This window comes from Thamnophis elegans, chromosome 1 (genome assembly GCF_009769535.1).
Source record: "Thamnophis elegans isolate rThaEle1 chromosome 1, rThaEle1.pri, whole genome shotgun sequence".
Lineage (NCBI taxonomy): Eukaryota > Metazoa > Chordata > Lepidosauria > Squamata > Colubridae > Thamnophis > Thamnophis elegans.
The window spans coordinates 11,013,495-11,037,015 of record NC_045541.1 but is presented as its reverse complement, the minus strand read 5'-3'; the positions used below and the strand labels follow the sequence as shown (position 1 = coordinate 11,037,015).

General features: G+C 39.8%; 1 protein-coding gene across 1 annotated transcript in view; it reads right to left on the bottom strand.

Moving 5' to 3' along the window:
• Nucleotides 1-23,521, bottom strand: part of DNAH7 (dynein axonemal heavy chain 7) — a 174,848-nt gene that overhangs the window by 50,399 nt on the left and 100,928 nt on the right. Inside the window, 9 exon segments of the mRNA XM_032210028.1 lie at nt 162-352; nt 1,927-2,081; nt 4,030-4,193; nt 8,377-8,562; nt 10,659-10,839; nt 13,026-13,372; nt 18,048-18,378; nt 20,337-20,566; nt 22,566-23,438. Coding sequence (XP_032065919.1) covers nt 162-352; nt 1,927-2,081; nt 4,030-4,193; nt 8,377-8,562; nt 10,659-10,839; nt 13,026-13,372; nt 18,048-18,378; nt 20,337-20,566; nt 22,566-23,438 — 2,658 coding nt within the window.

Genomic DNA, 23,521 nt, shown 5'->3' with positions numbered 1-23,521 from the left:
AAAGCAGTGTGAAGCGGTATATAAGTCTAAGTGCTATTGCTATTATATATGCATGCAAATGCACAGGGAGGGAGTTAAGAAAGGGATCGTGATACCGCTAATAATCCACTTGCTTATGAAACCAAAGTCAACCGCCTGAGGTTCCCAGGCAAAATGCTCACTTTGACGGAGGTCTCTGGGAGGTAGTGAGGGTTTCGCAGCTTGGTTGTAACATAAAAGCGGAAGTCGGGAGCATATTCAATGGTAGAATCCCCAAGGCGGATGCAGATGCTGCCACCCTGCTTGAAAGTCTGCTTAAGCAGAAGAGGCTCCAGAATGGGATCCAACTCTTCGCCAACGTTTTCTAGCAGCACTTCGATTCAGCCAAGAAATTGAGACAAACCATAAATTTACAAAATGGAAGAACAAAGGACGCAAAGCACACACGCTGTTATATAAGGACATCAGTCAACTGAAGCTGAAAGCAGTCTTGAAGACTCAATAATTGGAAGATGGGTAGAAATTATAAACATCTGCATGCCAACTCCAAGTGCCAACCTTTACCATTAAATATGACTGTCACTAATAAAATATGATAGCTGTAATGTTTAACGCAGGAAAGAATAAGGAACCTCTGTTATAAAATTTGGAAAATAAATGGTTGAAAATATAGTTCCCATTTATTTATTTGTTTATTTATTTGGAAATTTATATTGCCGCCTATTTGCACATGGCAACTCAAGGCGGCCTACAAGAAGGTAAACCTCATATAAAAAACAATAAAACTACTAAGAGAGAATCATATACTAAATTAATTAATAAAATAATATAAAATAACCACCCACCCACCCCATCCCGGCTCCATCATGAACTCCATCCCCAGGCCCACTGGCAGAACCAGGACTTCAATACCTTCCGGAAGAGTGTTAGAATAGAGGCCATTCTAATCTCTGGGGCAATGATGTTCCAGAGAGAGGGAACCACTACAGAGAAGATCCTTTTTCTGGGTCCCACCCAGTGGTGGGTTGCAGGTGATATGCTCCGGTACAGGCATAGCGGTGCCTGCCTGGAGCACCGGGTACCATTCTAGTATGCTGCTCTATAGGGGCCGCCCGCCCAAGCTCCTTACATGTATTTGAGCTCTCCGGCGCTTCTGCGCACACACACACAGCGTACAGCGCCTGCGCGACACTCCAGCAAGTAGCTGGAGCATCACAGAAGCTCGCGGAGGCATCAAAAGAGGTAAGGATGCATGCACGTGTTAACGTGGTGGACGCCTAGCCCCGTTGCAACCGTATTGATTGCAACAGGATCCGGAATCCACCACTGGTCCTACCAGGTCTATCTCCCTAGGGGATGAAAACCGCAATATTCTTTGTCCCCACATTCTGGTGAGTCAGGTAGATGTGATCAGCTAGAGACAGTCCGTCATATAACCATTAAAATATTTTTATACTTTTCAGATAGGAGTGTCCAAAGAGATAAAATTATGCAAGTTGAATAAATAAGAGTGTGTAGGAGATGGAAGAACTGAATCAGCATGTCGTGAGATATATAAGGCTTTAAAAACAAAGCCTAAAAAGAAATTAAGATAAAATTTCTTTAGTTCCACGAGGATGATATAGATGATGGATAAAACTGAGAACATCTGTACAATACGATCAAACTCCATCCGTTTTAATGTTGCTCTTCATATGGAAAATACAATATGTATAAGGCCAAAGATATATTTATTGTGGGAAATATTAGATGAGATGTTATGTCCTAAATCCCCACCTGTGTATGTTTTTCTCAATTTGGAGGATTGTTAATTGGTTCTGAAATGTAAAATGTTTTACCATCTGATGCATTTCATTACATCTAAATGATGCCAACGATTATAAAACCTAATCATGTACTTTGAAAATTTGTAAAGAAAAATCTACTTTTAAAGACTTGATAGCTTACCAGGTGTACCAAACTGAACACAGTTTTCTAGTGTCCGTACAAATTCACTGTCAGTGAGCTTTATGACATGCAAGCTGTTGGCTTTTTCCATATTTTTCACCCATTTGTTTGCTTGACCTTGAGGATCAATCATAAGTGGCCATCTTCTTGCATTTCTGGAGAGAGAAAACAGTGAAATACCTCAACATTTAGCTGGGATTTTGTTATGCATTTGATTTTTTATTTCCACTCAATCATGTCCAATTCTCAGAGACTGCCTGGACAAGTCCCTACAATTTTCTTGGCAAAATCTTTCAGAAATGGTTTGCCTTTGCCTCCTCCTTGGGGCTGAGAGATTGTGCCTGGCCCAACATCACTCAACTGGCTTTGTGCCCGGGGTGGGAGAAGAAATCATGGTCTGCTGGTTTCTACCAAGAAGTCTTAACCACTATATCAGTGTTTCTCAACCTTGGCGACTTTAAGTCCTGTGGACTTCAACCCCCAGAATTCCCCAGCCAGCTATGCTGGCTGGGGGATTCTGGGAGTTGCAGTCCACAGGACTTAAAGTCGCCAAGGTTGAGAAACACTGCACTATATCTATCTGTCTCTCATACGCGAACACATTTACAAGATCCCTATATGGAGATGTGATTTGTGAGCCATACCAGTGCAGAACAGTATCAAGAATTTTCTCATGATTTCCTGTGAAGAAGTGCCTATTTCCTTCCAGTTTTATGCTTTCACTTTCTGGACCCTTGCAAAAGGAAACAACTAGCATCTCATAGTCCACAAAGGTGTGAGATATAATCCAAGGGAAAAATAGAACTCCCCTCTTTTTGTACCAATGACTAGCACGTGACCTTCATTCAGGCTTTTCCCCATGTTAGTTACCTCTATCAGCACGACAAAAGAAAATTCTGTTCTTATAGGCCTTCCAGCATTCCTCAGTTGTGTCTCAACTTCAGGGCTGTGTTGACTTTACTCCCCAGATCGCTAAGCAAGCAGATCTGCAGTCAACGCAAGGGGAATTCTACATGCAAATGCTAATCCACACAGTCAACAGCCTTAATCATCCAGTTTATCTGAGCGATTTGAGGAAGTTAAAAGTATGTCGCTATAAGGCAGTGGTGGGATTCAAATTTTTTAGTACCAGTTCTGTGGGCATGGCTTGGGGGGCCTGGCAGAGGAAGGATACTGCAAAATCCCCATGTCTTCCCAATTAGCTGGGACTCGGGAGGCAGAAAATAGATGGGGGCGTGGCCAGCCAGAGGTGGTATTTGCCGGTTCTCCGAACTACTCAAAATTTCCGCTACCGGTTCTCCTGAACTGGTCAGAACCTGCTGAATACCACCTCTGGTTATAGGCCACTGTTCATATCTTTCCACAAATGCATAAAGATCAGGAAGGTTGAACTGGTGGTGATCTTAGCATGGAGCAGGACTAAGTAGCCTCAGGACCCTCCCTCTGTCAAGTGAAAAACTGAACAACATTTGTTGTGAACGGATCTCGAAGTGGAAGCAGGTACTGGCATCTAGAACCCTATTCCAATCAGAAAAGGTTGCCTTACAAAAGATACACCAGCAAACTCATGTATGAATCTCTGCATATATTTAACATAAGACTAACATGTGCTTTAATCCAAAGACTGTAACTTCATCAAACAATAAAGGGATTGCATTTAATCCAGGGAAAGTATGAACACAGAGATAGTACTTTTGCTCTTTTGGACCAGTATTACCGGATTCCCAGTGGCTTCCAATCAAGATTTTCTACAGCTCTACTATTTTGTTTTAGATTTTAGAGATTTTAGATCTGCCCAATCTAGCTTTCTTCTGGAATTCCAAGCCCGCATGTTCAGAAATCACACTGGCTTGTAATTTGAGATTTCGTCAGCCAACAAACTGCAGGATGAAAATTTAGAGAACAACTTTTTAAATGTGAAGGATTATGTCCTGAGAACCTTTGCATGCCAACCAAGCTCTTCACTACTGAACAGTGCATCTTATGTGTTTTTAAATGAAAAAAATATACAATAGCATCTTATTGCACCCCTACAAGTAGAAAATAGCATACAACAGTATCCAAAGAAATAAATTATGCCTATCTGAAGCTTCTGTTACTTACGAGATAATAATACCATTATCAATGGAAAATAAATCGGAAGGCAACCCAGCTATATTCCAAGCTCTGATTTTCACGGCTTCTCCTAAAGTTGTAGTCAGGGAAAAATCATCCGAGCAGGGAATGCCTCTGGCTTTGCATGTCAATATCCAGTCTCGGGCTTGATTCTGAAAAGGAAGAGTGCTAAATATTGGGCAGTTATTCTAACAAAAAATGAATGTTGGTGTAATGAGGCTCATTGGCAGTATCAATGACTTGTTACTCTTGACAATTTGCTGGGACAAATTTGAGTTCCTTTTAATTGCTTTTAATTCTACCAAAAAGCATTAATGTAATGCTTACAAAATTATTCCCAAGAAGTATTTTGGTTATTTATTTAATAAAACTTAAAATGAACCATATTGATTTTTTTTTGAAATATACTTTTTTTATTTTCCATTTTCATAACATATAATCACATGTATACTATTACATAGCCAATATCCTATTGTATTAAGTAGTAATTACATCAGTTCCTCTTGCCATCAACGCCCAGAAAGATAAAAACCCATTATTAGCTCTTCTACTCTCCATACACCTCTTTCTTCTGCCTCTCTCCTACCTCCTTTCTTCCCTCCATCATCCTTTTCTACTCTACTTCCCCTTCCTTTCTCCTTCTCCTCTCTCTTCATTCCACTCCTCCTTATCCTCCTCATCTCCCCCCCTTACCCTCTCTCCTATCCCCCTCTTCCTATCTTTCTTCTCTCCTTTCCCACTCTTCCTCTCATTCACTTGGTGTATTTCCGCTTCTGAGCAAACTCCATTCTATGTTGATAGTATTTATGCTTCCATATCAATATACTTAACATATCTTAGTTTTAAAGAAAAAATAAGAGAAGACAGTATACATGTGCAACCATATTACTTTAAAATCTAACACCCCTTGTCAAACCTAATATAGATCCCTCCCTCCCACCCTCCCCCCACCCCCAACCCCTCATATTGATTTTTTTTTTCCTTTCACCATCCAATTAGCCCTGATTTTATCCATTTCTTCCACAATGCCTTTGAGGAGAAACATCATAATCAGGCAGCGAACTCAGAAATGTACATAGTGAAAGATATCAGATACAGTTTATCAACAAGGGCTGAAATCCAGAGAGATGTCCACCCCAGGTATTCTGAAGATTAGACATCATGTACTTAGGGAAAGCTACAGTCAGAAGAGGAAGGCCTTAATTAACAGTTTATGACACTAAAAGTTACAGTGCAAAATAATTGTTTCAGCTGTTAAACAGTATAACTGGGTACACTTCTAAGGTCAACCTAGAAACACATACTAGTGTCGGATAATCAACTGGAATTTCTCAGCAGCTAGTTGTCAGGCCTGCAATTATATTCCTTTTAGAATTTTGGCCTGCCACACTTTCTCTTATTTCAATATGCTGTTTCTTTAGTATAGTCGATGGGAGGGGGGAATAGACAGGAGTAGGATTGTGGAATGTATTGTTTTCATTCTTTACTAGAAGCCAAGGTCATCTTTTGTTTCCGCACTTTTACACCTGACCGTAAGCAGCTGGGTGGAGATGCCAGCGTGGAAGAAGAAGATTGGACCATGTGATGGATTGTGGGTGTGGGGACAAGATAATGAACTTTTAACTGGGTGGAATTCTGATGTAATTTCCAGAATTGGGATTAATACAGATGTGCTAAGATGTCTGCTTTATTAAATTGGAACTTTAAGGATCGTTAAGCCTTGGACTCTGATTTAATTCTACATGATACTTGGAATGCTGACACTAGTTTAAATGGGTCAGAGGTGTATATCATTCATCCAGATGGGTGATATATATACAGGTTCCAATCCCAGTAAGGGTATGGCTAGCTGATGAGAGCTAAATAGCTTGAAATAGATCTATACTAGTCTCCCTTTATTTATTTATCAGCACAAATACAACATGTATGTATGTATGTATGTTATGTATGTATGTATAAAATGAGTAAAACAGACTTATTGGAGGAGAGGTAAGGAGCATGCATCAGGAGCGGGGAGAGGGGGGCACTTAAATATGGACAGAACTGTTAATGAATAATTTGAAGGGATTTGTGTTCTGATGCAGTTGATGCTTTTGTTTTTCTGTCAATGTGATTAAATGTTTTTATGTATTTATTTTTAAAAGCAAGATGTTTGCACTGCAAACCATCAGGATTCTTTTTACAGTCTAAGCTGGAGTCTGGTAGCTTTGAATATTTGTGCAAGAGCAAGAAGCCGTGTGTTTTAGAAAAGCAGGCCTTTCACCTGTTTTACTTTTTGGAAAGATGGAAATGAGAACTGAAAAGGAAGGCAGAACGGCTAGAAGTCATCTGATTTTATCCTCCTTTCTCCTGGAAGCTTGGTTTCTCTGGGCAGGACAGGAATATCCAGGCAGAGATGTTCCAACTACTTTCCCACAGAAACAAATGTATTTCATAATAGGTAGAAAGCAGATTTACTTTCAAGACAGAGTGTTTTTACATTAACAAAGTTGGAAATAAGGAACTAAGGAAATTAAATTGGATGGTCTTAAATAGTCGTGGAGGTGAATAGGCCTTCAGAGAAAGTTAAGCATTTTAAAGTCAATCAACTGGAAGGATCTACTCATATGGCCTATAATATGATCATAGAAACCTGCCATGCCATGGAATAAATTATCTACACTGTTTGAAATGTTGAATCTGGGAACTGATTACAATGTAAAATAACATTTTAAAGAACTTTGAAATTGCTTAGGCAGTAACTCCAACTAAATGTTTATCTTACTCAAAAGATTGATTTAAGTATAATTGCCTGTCACTTGTTAATAAAATCAAGTTAACTATGGGGAATTAGAATAACTTAAATCTGTTTTGTGGGGGATATAAAGTCAACTATTAAAATATTCTTTTTTCCTACCAGAAATATTGCTTGCGTTTCATACTTACCCTCTACATATCCCCATTCATTTGTTAATAAATTAACAAAGGAAATAATATTGTTTATGGATGGAGGAATTTCAGAAGAATGAAAATGACTCTACAATGCTTCCCTCCAATATAAAAGCAAAACGTAGGATTTAAGTATCAAATATTTTTTATTATCATCCCTATAAATGTCTAAATTCTATTATACCTTCTTAATAGCTGAATTGGCTGCATTGGTATAATGAAAGAAAACATAATTGTGCAGCAATAGTTTGCAATTTGGGAGAGTCATAACCTTAATCTAACTTCTCTATGGGCCTGAGTTATGATCTATATTAGCTCTGATCCCGCTAAAGCATTATGATTAATTTCCACTGAAACTAGGAAAAAGATTTAAAAATCTCCCATGGCTTCCAATGAGACAGTCACAAATTGTTGTGGGCTGAGGTTGGAATCTGCTATATTTCAGAAATATGAAAATCAAAACTCTGTCTAAATTCCTTAAACCTTTTAGAACACTGAGAATGTTTAAGGGTACTTATAAATGTCTCTACATGGTGTAACTGATTAACCTTAAGAAGTGATTTAAATTGAGAACACAATGTGAAACGAAGCCTATGGGTGCCAATTTGGAAACAGTTCTTATGAACAGCTCAAAAATGAGCTAAGAAATTGAGTGGAAACATATGGGAAATCCTGAGCATCCATGGTTTTCTCCAAGTATTTTGCCATACTCCTTAAGTTTAGTTACTGCAATACAAAACATTTTATTTGACAAAACATTTTACTTGCTTTCTTTTGAAATATTGCAGATTCTAAAGGGAAGAAGTTGCTTCCCAGTGCTTATGGAACTGCATATTTTGAGTCAGGCTCTATATTGTCTGCACTAATTGGCAGTGGCTTTTTGGGGCTTTGGAAAAGGACTATATCCAAATCTGCATGGAAATGCCAGGAATTGTAGCTAAGTTCAATTACAGGCCACTCATGTACTCTTTCTCCTGCAGAATTGCATGGCAGTCCTTGTATGTGGAACATCTCAAGATTAATATAGGTCATTTCTCCTTAAAACAATATTTCCCATACATAGTTGAATTAGAACATATAACTGCCAATAATTAAAGATAGTGTGGGTTACAACCCAACAATAATTAAGGCTAAGTTAAGGAAAGGTCCCACCAATGGTCTATATTAGTTGGCAATTATGATGTACCAAAGTTAAAGATGGCTATCTTAAATTTTAAAAAAATGTTTTTTTAAACAATGATACCTTCATAATTTTCTCATGTGTTGTTTTCATATCAAAGCTTTTCTTTTCAAACTGAAGTAAAAGTATATGCTTGGATATTGAGTAAAAACTATTGCTTATTTGCTGCAGAAGCATTTAGCTTATTAAATGTCATACATTTATTCAATTGTTCATTCATTCCTTACTTGTCGGTAGTGCGATGTGAAGGCTCCCAGGTAAGCCACAATGCCAGATGAGATGAGGATATCGCCTGTCAAATTGACATATTGTTTTCCCAGTTGCAAAGCTGCCTGGCTCCAACGGGTTTTCTCACCCCCAAGGCCACCAAGTAATTTTTCTGCTCGGTCTAGCTTTTTGCTACACAGGTCAACCTTAAAATCAAAATATAAACTTTAAACAAAGCCATCCCAGCTAATGATATTACAAATAGTTACATGCTTTACTTTCAATGCTAATGAAAATATTATATACAATATGCATTGCTTATTATTATTACCAACCCTCATCATCATCTAAAAGTTTTTTTATATTTGAAACCCCAAGATAGAAAAACTGCAAGAAATGTGTGTGACAAATTGTCACAGATGAAATTCAGCAAGGTCAATAGTATTTCCATTCTTCTTGCCTTCAAATAAATTATTGCCTTCACTTTGCAGTGCGAAATTGATAATGGATTTATATGCGATACCAAAAACAGTTGCATCTCAAAAAGGAATACATATCATACAAGAGCATGGCATTGACTTATGAAGGTCATTCTTACACAGATGTGGCCCATGAATTGAATGCATAAGGAGCTTTCTGTCTGGCAATTTGTCAAAAATGTTTTCTCTAATAAATGTTTAATATTGAACTAGCTGCAGTACCAGCTACGTGTAATGGAGGCACTTTCTTCGACTCCTCGGCTCTTGAATAACCTTCCCTAACTTGGTACTTTCTGCATGCCTTGTGGTGAGATGGGAGGCAAACCCATTTAATAATCAAGCAAACAAATAAATAAAATTTGTCAACTTCCTAATTCTAGCTGGTATCTAACAGGTGAAATTTTAGGGAAAGCATCTCTTTATTCAGTTGGTTCCTCTTTCCCCAAAAAACTATGCCCTATTGCCATCATGCTTCTCCATGCTTGCTTTTGCTCTAGGCTAGTAGTCCATCAACAATAGAGGAGTATGGACAGATCAGGCCAAGTGGGAATAATCTTTGGTACTCTGATGCAAATAAGAATAAAACCCAGCGGTGTATACACAGGCATACTGGAAGACATGGAGAGACCCCATTACTTCCTCATTTATTCCAGCAAGCCTGCTCAGTATTGGAAGGGAAGAAGTTAGCTGAGCATACGCCATCACAAAACCAAAAATCCTGATCTCTCCAAATATCCTTCCACACAAAAACAATTCATTTAACTAAGGGAAATCCAGCTGATCCTTCGATTTGTCAAAAATACTACCCCCCCAAATCCAAAGAGAGTTTCTTATACAAAAATAAAATATCTTTACACATTCTGCTTTCTTTCAAGCTCAGGTCTTTGCAATCTGCCATCCAGGATGTAACTGCACCAGGGTGTAAGGATTTAAGGGCCATTTAGCCACTAATTGGTTTTGTTTATATCCTTTTTATCTCTAGAAAGTTTAAGCAATGTACATGAGAATCTCCCCAGACTTTATCTGCAACTCTGTGTAATGACTTTGCCTGAAAGTGACTTACTCAGCATTAGTAAGTTCAGTAGTAGTTCAGTAAGTTCAGAATGGGAAACTGAATTAGAGTCTCCTCATTCCCCACTCCAAAACCATCATCTTCACCTCTACATTATTCATGTAACTGCCAGGTAGGTTCAACAAGTTTTGAGTATAAATTACTTTTGAGGTTATATTCGTGTAAATGTAGGCAAATGCTAACTATAGCAATAGCAATAGCAGTTAGACTTATATACCGCTTCATAGGGCTTTCAGCCCTCTCTAAGCGGTTCACAGAGTCAGCATATTGCCCCCAACAACAATCCGGGTCCTCACTTTACCCACCTCGGAAGGATGGAAGGCTGAGTCAACCCTGAGCCGGTGAGATTTGAACAGCCGAACTGCAGAACTGCAGTCAGCTGAAGTAGCCTGCAGTGCTGCATTTAACCACTGCGCCACCTCGGCTCAACTATCAACACAATCTGGTATAACGAAGAATCCTGCGTATGTAATAAATAAACTGAAATTGTTTAATAAAATTCCACTATTTTCTTCAGAGTTTGTGGCTGTTGCTTTGATCCTCAGTCCTACTTTGGAGATCTGGCATATAATCTGTATATTTTTAATTCAGAAAGAGAAGAGCTCTTTGAGAGCGTTTGATAAGTATCCTGCTCAGGGTTGTGAAAAATGGAAAATAAATGAAGAAGCAAAGAAACAAAACAAAAAAAGTTAAAGTGATGGCATAGACTTCTTTTTTGCATTTTTGATATTTTAACATGGTTGTTACTTACTTGGTTTTCTAAGTCAGCTTTTTCCTGCTTTTTTTGTTCCAGAGTCTTCTGTAGTTGTGCTAGCTTGTATTGAACTTCCTTCAGGGCTGCCTGCTTTTTTCTCAAACCATCCATAGCAATTTTCAGTTCCCCTTCAGCTGCATTGAGTTTTATCTTTTTGGGAGCAACAACTTTTGCCACTCTGAAATAACAACAACAACAACAACAACAACAACAACAGTTAAGGATGTCATCCTTGTTACATTCACATGCAAATACTATTCCATCTAACTACTCTTTCTGTACACGTGTTACATAAACACATACGGACATTCCTGCATATACAGTATGTATGGTGACTCTGCCAACAAGGCAATAGAAATTCTTATCTGCAATTCAAAGTATCACATGACTTATGGACTGCTAACTGTCTTCCTGTAAAATATGAAGACCCCCAGAAGAAAATCTGAACAAAAGTAAGTCCTAAGCATTTTAGTTATTTGATAATTGGGAGGTGATGTTGTCCTTTGCCTTGACAAATTCAGATTCTATCTCTTATTCTTTGTGTTAGCAATATTCTTTAAAATCCAAATGTCGCTAGGCAAAAAGAGAGAAATACATGCTCATATAGTATATGTATGTGTTGTGGCCCAGCAGGAGCTGTTGGAGCTGCCACAAGACTCCAACATCGAGGGGCCCTATGAGTCAGCTCTGGAGGATGTGGAGGACCCTGGACAGGGTTCCGACTCTGAGCAAGGCGCAGAGAGGCTGGTTGGCCACCAGGAGGCACCTGAGCCGTGGACCAGTGGGGAGGAGACAAGGGAGTGTGATCCGGATGTCAGGCATTAGAGCAGTGGGGAGGAGCCAAGAGAGTTGTTCCTGGATGCCCAGCAACGAAGAGCTAATAGGCGTAAGGAACAGTTAGGCAGTTACAGGAGATAATTGCACTCAGCTGGTGGTAATTAGGCTCCTCTCAAGATTATAAAAGGAATGATTGTGCACACGCCCTTTTGCAGGAGTCAACGTATTCACTAAAGTTGGAGAACTTTCGTGGCTAGCTTGGCAGGCTGGATTGCTGCCAAGGTTAGTCTGTGCTGGCTTGCTGCCAACGTCTTGTCTGTACTGGCTTGCTGCCAAGGTCCTGTCTGTGTTCAATAAATCCTTGCAGTATCTTTGTCTCGGCATGCTTTGGTGTAGGACGAGGGAGGTCAGAACATGTATGTATATAATCAGAGACTGAGACAGAGATAGATATATGAGAGCCAGTTTGGTCTAATGGGTAAGTGTTGGTCTAGAAACCAGGAGACTATGAGTTCCAGTTCAATCTTAGACATGAAAGCCGGCTGATTTGAGTGAAGCAAGGAAGCAAAGGGAGAAAGAGAGGGCACCAGGAACTAGCAGAGCAGGAACTTTCCTGCTCTGCTGGCAGTAAGAATAAAAAGCAAAATACGGACACTACAAAGTTTTTCCCCTTGGGATTCCCATGGCCTGCAGCTTTGCACAGGAATACAAAGGAATTAGGAACATCTATTGACAGATCAACTAAAGTGAGGGCTAAATGTTCATCCATGGGACGATTTGAGACCAGAAGACCTGACCTGAAAGGATTGAAATAGGCCAGATGGGACAGGATGTAATTCAGAAAGGATTGAGCAAGCTCAGAGAAAGAGAGCAAATTCTATGTATTGTAGGACACTTTGTTGAGAAAGCTGTTCTATTTGAATCCATTTGTCAAGACAAGGAGTTGGACTGTTTTGGGTTTTAAAAGTCTTCTGTATCATTAAAGAGAATGTTTGATTGATTTTACAAGGGAAAGGATAGACTGGAAGATTCCTAACCATTGAGTAAAATAGCTTAGTGTCATTTAATGTTATCATTGTACCGGTGTTATACATATGGGATTCTTTATTATTTTCATTTTTAGATGCCGCAGAAAAGCAAGGAAAACACCCATCAGTGCCCCTTGATGGTGGCACTGATGGTGGCAACAGGCTGGTTTGAACTAAGAACTGAAAGAGATTCTGCTTGGGAATTCCCTGGGGGAATCAGCTCCCAAATCAGGACCAGGGCTGTATATACAGAACTAGAAGAAAAAGAGAATTGTGGGTATACCGTAATTAGTAGAAAAAGTACAAATTTCTGTAAATGACAAATCTGCAAAATTAATTTGTATGAATCTGGATGGCTGCCAGCTCCCATATGTATTTGGAAATACACCGAAAACAAGATGATGTTGCCATATTCTCTATTCGTAAAGGAGACAGTATATATCGGGATTCCCGCAAATTTCTATCACCGCTTGGGGAGAAGAAAGAGTCACAAAAGTCACCTCCCTGTAGGCCAGCCCAATGTTCTTCACTTACATTATGATTTGAAACTGTTACTTACTTATCGTAGGAGTCCATGGCTATGACCCACTTGCACAGCCCTTCAGCCGCTGTGGAAGCATTCCGAACTTTTTCAGGGACAAACTCCGGATTAGTGATGTACTGCTTTCTAATGATATTCATGTAAGCTGGAGGTATGTTGTCCTTGTCATACTCATGAAGTGATTGCAGAAACCTCATGTCCCCAAGCAGTTTCTTAGCTGGGCCCCAGAAATCTTCCATCTTTTTCCCAGTGCCTGTTGGATCTGGAATTTTATCCGCCTTAATCCCTTTCAGGATGCAAATGGCTTCCATAACAAGTTTCACACCAGCGGGGGGGCTTTTCATGGACTTGACAACAGTGATATCCTATATTCAAAAGATTAGATTGGAGGGGGAAAAATCCTATTACATTTTTAATGTTGAAAACAACATTAAGAAAAATGTCATCATATTTGGATGACAGGCCACCTGATTTTTTTTCAAAGTACATCAAAACTAAGGATTCCATGACAAACAAGTAGGACTTCCAATCAGGTGACCACAAACCCATTTCCACTATTGCTGGCCAGTAGAAGAATCATAACATTTGAGGAACTCCAGCTAAATTTATCTTCTTTATCTTTTCCCTCTGAACTCCTTTTTCCTTCTCCATTGTATATTTTTACACAACAAGCCTGGGAGTAAGACCATTGGTGGTTTGTGAGGCAGCCAAAGATGCTCTGTTTTCACATCTTTCCTCCTTTCTATCACACATCTATCGATCACTCAATCACCTTCTTAATTCAAGGTTCAAGGTTCATTTTATTTATATGCCGCCCTATTCCCGGTGGGACTCAGGGCGGCGCACAAACCCAAGGGAGGCGAAGGGAAACACAAAGAACAACAACAAAAAAGTAAAAGGGAATTTAAAACAACCAACAGCCACACGATTCGAGAGGGGAAGGGAACTCATCGACCCCAGGCCTGCCGACACAGCCAGGTTTTAACGGCTTTTCGGAAGGCCTGGAGAGAGGTGAGGGTCCGAATCTCTGCGGGGAGCTCGTTCCAAAGGGCCGGATCCGCCACAGGGAAGGCCCTCCCCCGGGTAGTAGCCAGATGACATTGGCCCGTAGATGGAACCCGGAGGAGGCCTAATCTGTGTGATCTAATGGGTCTTTGGGAGGTAATTGGCAGCAGGCGGTCTCTCAAGTACCTAGGTCCAATACCATGAAGGTCCAATACCATGAATTATTTCATAACTAAGATAAGTGCATGAAATTCATACCAATCCCATAAGAATTTCTCTAAAAATTCATCTTCGCAAAGATTGTGAAAAGTAATTTATTTTATATTTGTGTAAAAATATTTGTTTTAAATCCAGAAGAAAAATTGTTTTTTGTACTATGCAGAATATCAGCATTATTCCCTTCCTTAAAGCATTCATGTATCTATCATGTCACAGAATAACGGTTTCAAGAATTAATTTCAGTTTATGCTTCATTCTTTTCCTGCATACTTTTTTGATTTATTTATTTGCTTGTTTTGTCAAGCGTGTATAAGATAATAGATATAAGTACATACAAGATTATGAATTCACGAAATGGATACAAATTAAATAGGGATGTTAGGACAGGGGCGGTAGGCACGCTGGTGCACTTACCCACACCCCTTACAGACCTCTTAGGAATGGGGTGAGGTCAACAGTAGACACTCTAAGGCTAAAGTTTTTGGGGTTTGGGGAAGAAACTATTGAGTCATTCCAGCATTGACCATTCTGTTGCTGAAGTCTTATTTTCTGCAATCGAGTTTGGAGTGGTTTAACATAACTCTATCTATTGTGTGCGCATGTATTGTTGCGGTTGAAGCTGAAGAAGTTATTGACAGGTAGAACATTGTAGTAGATAATGTTATGTACTACACTTAGGTCGGATTGAAGGCAACAAAGTTCTAAATTGTGATATGATTATGATTAAGTAATCCGGATTAAGTAGCATTACATTTAATTGTGTAACAAGCGATGAGCCTTCTCCCTTATTTTTCAATTTCAATAAATTCAAATGTTTTTCAGCATTGTGTCAGTATCCTTGGGACACCCATATTAATGAATAATATGCAGTGAGCGTTGACATTCACTGCTAGATTTTATGTTTGTAGACCAATGGAAATGTCAAGTAATTCTGACAGATGCCAGAGAATATCTGATAACTAATTCAGATACACAGCAAATAGTCAATTTCAGCCTCAGTTTTAGCACTTAACATTTTTTTAAATTTTTTTTTATAATGGACAGAAATTTGTGTCCCAATTTTTCCTTTCCTTTCTGATCAAGAACCTTCAATAAATTGCCTCAAACACAAAAATAGGGAGTTTGCTCAGAAGCTGAAATACACCAAGTGAATTAGAGGAAGAGTGGGAAGCAGAGGAGAGAAGAAAGATAGGAAGAGAGGGACAGGAGAGAGGGTGAGGGGCAGAGGTGGGTTCCTACCAGTTCGCACCTATTCGGTAGAACTGGTTTGTCAAATCTACCGAACCGGTTAGAAGAGGTTCCACCAGTGGACCCGGAAAGCAGGCCACACCTACAGAAGAGGTTCCAAATTTTTTTGAAACTCACCACTGGTCCTTGGATACGATTATTCTACACTATCATGCTCATATTTATAAAACTCAGTGGTTGAAACCCACCACTGGTCCTTGGATATGATTATTCTACACTATCATGCTCATATTTATAAAACTCAGTGCCTCTGTGAAAGGTAAGGATGACTACTGCGTTTGTGGTGCAATCAGAACATTGCGTGTGTTGAAGTTGTTTTAATGCAAACCAAAGATGCCTTTTAAAAAACAAGTTTACATCGTATTCTTATGCATGCCAGTGCTGTGTGTGAGGTAATTGAAGGTGGTTCTGACAAGTGTCGTTGGCATCTTCATATCCGGTCACATGGGCGGCAAGCCACTCCCACAAAGGAGGCCACACCCACAGAGTAGGTTCGAACAATTTTTGAAACCCACCACTGGTGAGGGGGGAAGATGAGGAGAATAAGGAGGAGTGGTAAGGGGAGAGAGGAGAAGGAGAAAGGAAGGGGAAGTAGAGTAGAAAATGATGGAGGGAAGAAAGGATGTAGAAAGGGGGAGGAGAGAGGGGGAAGAAAGTGTCGGATAAGGTATAAATATGGTGTATGGAGAGCAGAAGAGCCAATAACTGTTTTTTTTCCCCGTTTTTTTTCCCTTTGGTAGTTGATGGTAAGATGAATTGATGTAATTACTTAATAATACAACATGATATTGACTATGTAATAGTATACATGTGACTATATGCTATGAAAATGGAAAATAAAAATTTTCTATGAAAATAAATAAATAAATAAATTGCCTCAAACACAACAAATTCCCAACAAAATCATCAAATTCAGAGCAAGGTCATCCCTTTAACCCTGGCTACTGGATTTGCTAAGGCATTTTAGACCGATGAATCTGACCTCTGTTTTAAAACCTCCAGTGAAGGGAAACATGCCACTTTACGACGAAAACTATTCCTCTGGTTGTCATCTTTCATCATCAGGAAATTCCGCCTGTCCTCAATCTACTTTCTTGTTGCTTCACCTCACAGGTTCCGCTTCTGCCATCTGAGGCAAAGTGACATTATCTCTGTCTCTTATTTCGTTCTCTCTTTCAGTATAACTGAAAGTGAATAAGTCTGTTTATGTTTCTTACCTGCTCAACCTTTCAAATAATTCTAGGGGAACAATGCTGAACTGGACAATGTCTTATCTCTAAGGAAGAGGGGCACCTTTTAAATGGGACAAAAGCAAAATCCTGTAGCGCTGTAACAAATTAATGCTATGTCAGTCTTGACCTTTCTCTACAAAAACACAAGATATGAATAAGTCAGCATGCCTGCCTCTTCATGCCAGCATGAAGAAATTCAGCAAGAATGAAACAGAGACAGAGGTGGGTTCCTACCAGTTCGCTCCAGTTCGGTAGAACCGGTTCGTCAAATCTACCGAACCGGTTAGAAGAGGTTCCACCAGTGGACCCGGAAAGCAGGACACACCCACAGAAGGGGTTCCAAAAAATTTTGAAACCCACCACTCACACACACACACACACACACACACACAGAGAGAGAGAGAGAGAGAGAGGCAGACAGACAGACAGACAGACTCACACAGAGAAAGAGAAAGAAAGGAAGAAATAAATAAAGAAAAAAAGAAAGAAAAGTGAGAGAGAAATGAAAGAAAAAAAAGGAAAAAGGGACAGAGAGACAAAAGGAAGGAAAGAGAGAGAGAGAGAAAGAAAACACATGGCCAGCAAGCCACTCCCACCAGATCACATGGCCGGCAAGCCACTCCCACAAAGGAGGCCACACCCACAGAGTAGGTTCAAAAAAAATTTGAAATCCACCATTGACACACATACACACACAAACACACACACACACACACAGACAGAGAGAGAGAGAGAGGCAGACAGACAGACTCACACAGAGAAAGAGAAAGAAAGGAAGAAATAAATAAAGAAAAAAAGAAAAAAGAAAGAAAAGTGAGAGAGAAATGAAAGGAAAAAAGGAAAAAGGGACAGAGAGACAAAAGGAAGGAAAGAGAGAGAAAGAGAAAGAGAACACATGGCCGGCAAGCCACTCCCACCAGATCACATGGCCGGCAAGCCACTCCCACAAAGGAGGCCACACCCACAGAGTAGGTTCAAAAAAATTTTGAAACCCACCACTGACACACACACACACACACACACACACACACACACACACAGAGGGAGAGAGAGGCAGACAGACAGACAGACTCACACAGAGAAAGAGAAAGAAAGGAAGAAATAAATAAAGAAAAAAAGAAAAAAGAAAGAAAAGTGAGAGAGAAATGAAAGGAAAAAGGAAAAAGGACAGAGAGACAAAAGGAAGGAAAGAGAGAGAGAGAGAGAAAGAAAACACATGGCCGGCAAGCCACTCCCACCAGATCACATGGCCAGCAAGCCACTCCCACAAAGGAGGCCACACCCACAGAGTAGGTTCAAAAAAATTTGAAACCCAGCACTGGAACAGAGACCATACCTGTGCGGTCAGAGTGTCCAGAGCGGCTAATGCACTTTCCAGGATTGGCAAAGCTTCTGCCAGATCTGCATCGCATTCATCTTTGATGGCTTTGGCGGCCATGGCTTGTTCATTGGCTACCTCTTCATCAGCCTTCACAATCTTCTCCGTCTTTGCAACTTCCAAAGATTCTTTCTCAATAACAACCATCATGTCATCCACTTGCTTGCTGGCTACCTTTAGCTGGGGCTGCAAGGCTTCCAGTTCCACCTGCATGGTGGCCACCTGGGCAGCCGCCGAATCCAGTTTCTCCAAGCCCACTTCGTATCTCTTTTTCAGTTTCATCACCTCGCTGGAGATAAATCAGAAGACAGGATCTGAATGACATTGCATTAGAGTATCATTCATTTCATCCCCAAACATCCACCCACCCGCACAACCATCGGCACAGAAACTGTGTCTTTACTCAGCACTACTTCTACAAATTCCTCTTCCAATCCAGTAAATTTATAGCGTATTCCTTGAGTCCTAAGATGCTTTACTTAAATCCTAGTGTATTAGATGCTTCTCCAGCTGCTTTCCAAAAGGGTTCCAAGACACAGTTTCTGGCCATTGGTGCAGGGGCAAAGTGCTCTGAAGTCTGCTAGTGGTTCATTTGTGCGCATGCGCGCCAAACGCGGGCTTCAAACGCATGCGCACCATAGGCGCTAAGAAGCCTTTCCTGAGTCTGCAAAGGTAAGTAGAACAGTGAGTGGGGAACAGCAGTGCCCCGCGATTTAGATTCACTAGAAAGCAGGATTTCCTGCATTCTAACTAATATAAATCGCCTGGCACAGCTGATTGTCACACAGCTGATCGTCGGAACTTTAAAAAAAGTTTTTAAAGCATTTTTTTACTACTGGCAAGACAGTAAGAAAAAAGTTCCGACGATCAGCTGTGCAACAATCAGCTGTGCTGCGTGATTTCTAGCAAATATAAATCACACGGCACAGCTGATTGTTACACAGCTGATCGTCAGAACTTTTTAAAAACTTTTTAAAGCATTTTTTTACTACTGGCAAGAAAGTAAGAAAAAAGTTCCGACGATCAGCTGTGCAACAATCAGCTGTGCTGCGCGATTTCTAGCAAATATAAATCACACGGCACAGCTGATTGTTGCACAGCTGACTATTGGTTCGCCTGAACTGGTACCATTTTTTTACTATCGGTTTGGGCGAAGCGGTAGCATTTTCTACTACTGATTCGGGCAAACCGGCCCGAACCGGTAGCATTTTGCCCCTGCATTGATGTGTCAACTGAACTGCAATCCGTACAAGGCTTGGGGGCTGGAGATTTTTGTTTGCTTTTTTTATATACATTGTTTGCAGCACTCTTTTATAATATTGACTTTATTCTGCATTTTAGGCTACTCTGAAAAAAGGAAAAGAACCACACATAAGGGGGTTAATAGCAATAGCAGTTAGACTTATATACCGCTTCATAGGGCTTTCAGCCCTCTCTAAGCGGTTTACAGAGTCAGCATATTGCCCCCAACAATCCGGGTCCTCATTTTACCCACCTCAGAAGGATGGAAGGCTGAGTCAACCTTGAGCCGGTGAGATTTGAACAGCCGAACTGCAGAACTGCAGTCAGCTGAAGTAGCCTGCAGCGCTGCATTAAACCACTGCACCACCTTGGCTCTTGTTAACTTAATCAATAAATAAATGAAAAGCTTCCAGAACCAAAGCCCAAATATTATTTTATTATTAAATTTTTGCCATCCATCTCCTTGATAAGATGACTATAAAGTGCCTATTGAAAATATAATATTCAATAAAATTCAATAGAACCTCATTAATTTAAATACAAATAAAAATGAAACAGAAAATAGAAAGTTTTTGTATTTGTATTTGTTCCGAAGAACCATATTTGACATTGGTTTATAAGCCAGTTATCTATCTATACCTATTATTAGACTTTTAAAAATAACAATAAAACTTTCTTTTTAGTTTTTCTTGGGAATAATTATCATCTAGATAACCCAGCAAGTCCTCATTTGCATTCTTATTCTTGAACTATTTAAATATCGGATATTTTATGCTATGTTATCTTCTAGCAGCTGCAATATAGTAATTATAACCATTGTTTTTAATCATGCTTTGGGTATGAAGAAAGCTGTCTTTCTTGTGTGTGAGATCTCTGAACTGTATATTATTTCTGTTTACATGCATCCCTTGTTGGATTCTGCTGAGATTGGGGTGGGTGGGTGGGGAGACAGTGGAGGGAGAAAAAGTAGATTACTTTTGGTAACCAATGTTACATCATACTTACTTTCTCTTTTTTTCCAGCAAGGATTGGAAAGTGGAAATTAATTCCAGGTATGAAGTTGGTGTTACATAATTGTGTCGCTGGAGCTCGTTAAAGAACAATTCAGACAAACTAATGGTTGTGGTATGAAACTTTTTACACATATCAATGCAGCCAGCTCGGGTTTCTTCAGACATTTCAATATCGCCCAGAGAGCGAGTGGCAACTGCCTGCAAAGCATCTGTAGGCCATGACTGAATTTAAGGAAAGGGTGGGGGGGAAAAACACATGGCTGTTATTATGGAAAAAGAGTGTTACATAGAGAATACTCAAGAGTTAAAAAGAGAAGAGAACAACTATTGAATAGGTTTCCTAATGGGCTAAAGACCACGCTGAAAAAAGTTAGTTAGGTACCATTTGCAAGTAGCAGGAGAAAAATGTAGCCTTGTCAGAAAATGGCGCGGCCCACAGCAATAGCAGTTAGACTTATATACCGCTTCATAGGGCTTTCAGCCCTCTCTAAGCGGTTTACAGAGTCAGCATATTGCCCCCAACAATCCGGGTCCTCATTTTACCTACCTCGGAAGGATGGAAGGCTGAGTCAACCCTGAGCCGATGAGATTTGAACAGCCGAACTGCCCAACTAGCAGTCAGCTGAAGTAGCCTGCAGTACTGCACTCTAACCACTGCGCCACCTTGGCTCTGTTTAATGAACCAGGCCGTTTGAACGTTTAAATAGTTTTTACTTAGTTAAAGCCATAGAAAGCATTGAAAATATGTTTATATCATATTGTTGATTTTTAGTGGCCAGGGCACCACGGGGTAGGAGAGATTCCAGAGGCAACAAAAACGGATTTGTGTGGTTGGAGAAAGCTTGGCAGGAATCCATTCATGTCTTTTTTCCCCACCTTTAAGAAGCCACCACTGAAAATATACTAGTGGAATTCTATGAAACTCACAAGGGTAACAGTCTTAACAAAGAGACAACCAAAAACAGTGTTAAGTGCTTTTGAATAGGGAAAAAAAATAGGCTACCATGGATATATGATAAAAGTCACTAAGCTTAAAGAGCAAATTCATATCATGAATAAATAAATTGAAAATGTATTTATTCAAACATTTATCTGCGTTTCAAGCTCTTGAGGTTGCTTTTTTCTGGCCTAAGAGAAGCTGCAGAGTGAGGGAGGCCGCAGCATGAAAGGAAGAGAGCAGGGTAGCAATCTATCCATTTAATTTTGAACAACAGCCCTAGTCCAAATTATTATGCTCCAAAAACTATTAGCTAACAAAGAAAAATATATGTACTATTTTAAAATACAGTCAGGGGATTATATAATTGTTTCATTTAAAAAGAAACCTCTGAACATAGAAAAAACATCAGAATTTAAGTAAAAACATATGTTAAGGAAACAGTACAGATCAGTGGTGGTTCTCTGCCTTAATGATTTCTTCCAACAACCAGTTCACCAAACTGTTCAGAAAGTTAACAACCGGTTCTCCCAGAGTGGTGCGAACTGGCTGAATCCCACCACTGGTACAGATAGTCTTTGACTTATGACCACAATTCAGCCCAAAATCACTGTTGCTAAGTGAAACATTTGTTAAGTGAGTTTTGTCCCACAATTGTCTTGTCACAATTGTTAAGTGAATCACTGCAGCTGTAAAGTTAGTAATACGTTTTTTAAGTGAATCTGGTTTCCCCATTGTCTTTGCTGCTCAGAAGGTTACCATACATAATCGTATGACTGCAATCGTCATACATACGAGTCAGTTACCAAGCATCTGAATTTTGTTCAAGTGACCATGGGGATGCTGCAGTGGTCATAAGTGTGACCATTAAGTGTGAAAAATGGTCATAAGTCATTTTCTTCAGTACCATTGTAACTTCAAAAGGTCACTAAATTGGACTACCTGTGTTTTCATTTGTTCTATCACACCAATATTTACAAATGATTAAACAAGCCAGAAGGAATCCATACTTAACCACAGCTTAAAGTTATATACATGGTAGATATATACTTAAATAGCTTTCAAATACAGCAGAATATAGAAGCCAGCTTTAAACCATTGTTTCAATTTACCTCTAATTTGGAACTCTAATCATTGTTTGTTCCCATTGCAAGTTTTCCCAGCTCATTTCCCCACCAGCAAGGAAGGAGTAAGGTGATTCTGCTCAACTACATAAAACTGAGTAAAATTGGATTGCCTTCAATGTTTTCATGCATTTTTCACAGTTGTACTTCAGAATCTTACCTGAAACCAATCAATAGTGCAACAATTAACAAGAGCTGGAAACTTCCGGAGACGATTTCGGAAGGCATCCCCAATGGGACTCATAGCCAAGACGACATGGAGCTGATCCCGGCAACGATCAATGAACATGTTGAAAAGAGCAATGGGGCTACCGTCAGTCTGCTTGGATCTATCCCGCTGGCGATCAATGGAGCGCATCTTTTCACAGATTTCTTGTTTCTCGTCAACTGCAAAGAGGTTTGGCACTTCTCCAGCATTTAACAAGTTGTTTATGTCTTCTAGAAATGACTCTCTTTTTATTTGGGTGTCAGTGAATAAGAAAACACCTTGTATCTCACCTTCAGTAGATCTCCTTAGAATGGCTTTTAGGTCCTCATGCCATTCATTGGTCCCATAACTCTTTGAGATTTCAACCTGGAATGGCGTGTAGTCAGACATATATGCTGCTAAACGGGTTAGGGACTGCCGGCCACTTCCTCCAACACCAACCAGAAGGGCATGGCTACGGGGCTGTTTCAAAATGCGTGAAATTCTACAAACATGCTCTATAGCAAATCGAAATAAAACCAGCTGCATTGGCTTTTTGCTCATATTATTATATTCTTCTAGATGGCCCTCGACAACAACTCTCAGTTCATCCACATCCAAGACTTCCCTATAATTTGTATCCTCCCTTCTAGGATCATGAAAATCACAGAACATCAAGCTTCGCAAATCATCCTCTTCTACCCTACCGTCATAATTGAAATCCAGATTTTGGAAAAGTTCATTAAAATCTTCTTCCAAATGCTTGGCTACTACTTCACGGATACATTCAACCAGCCACGATTGATCTGCTTTATCTACCAAGCGATCATAATATACTCTAAGGACCTGCATAAAAGACGTTAGTGTGATTTTTTTTATAATAATTAATTACAATTTCTATGACACAGAAACATACATTCTCTCAGGAA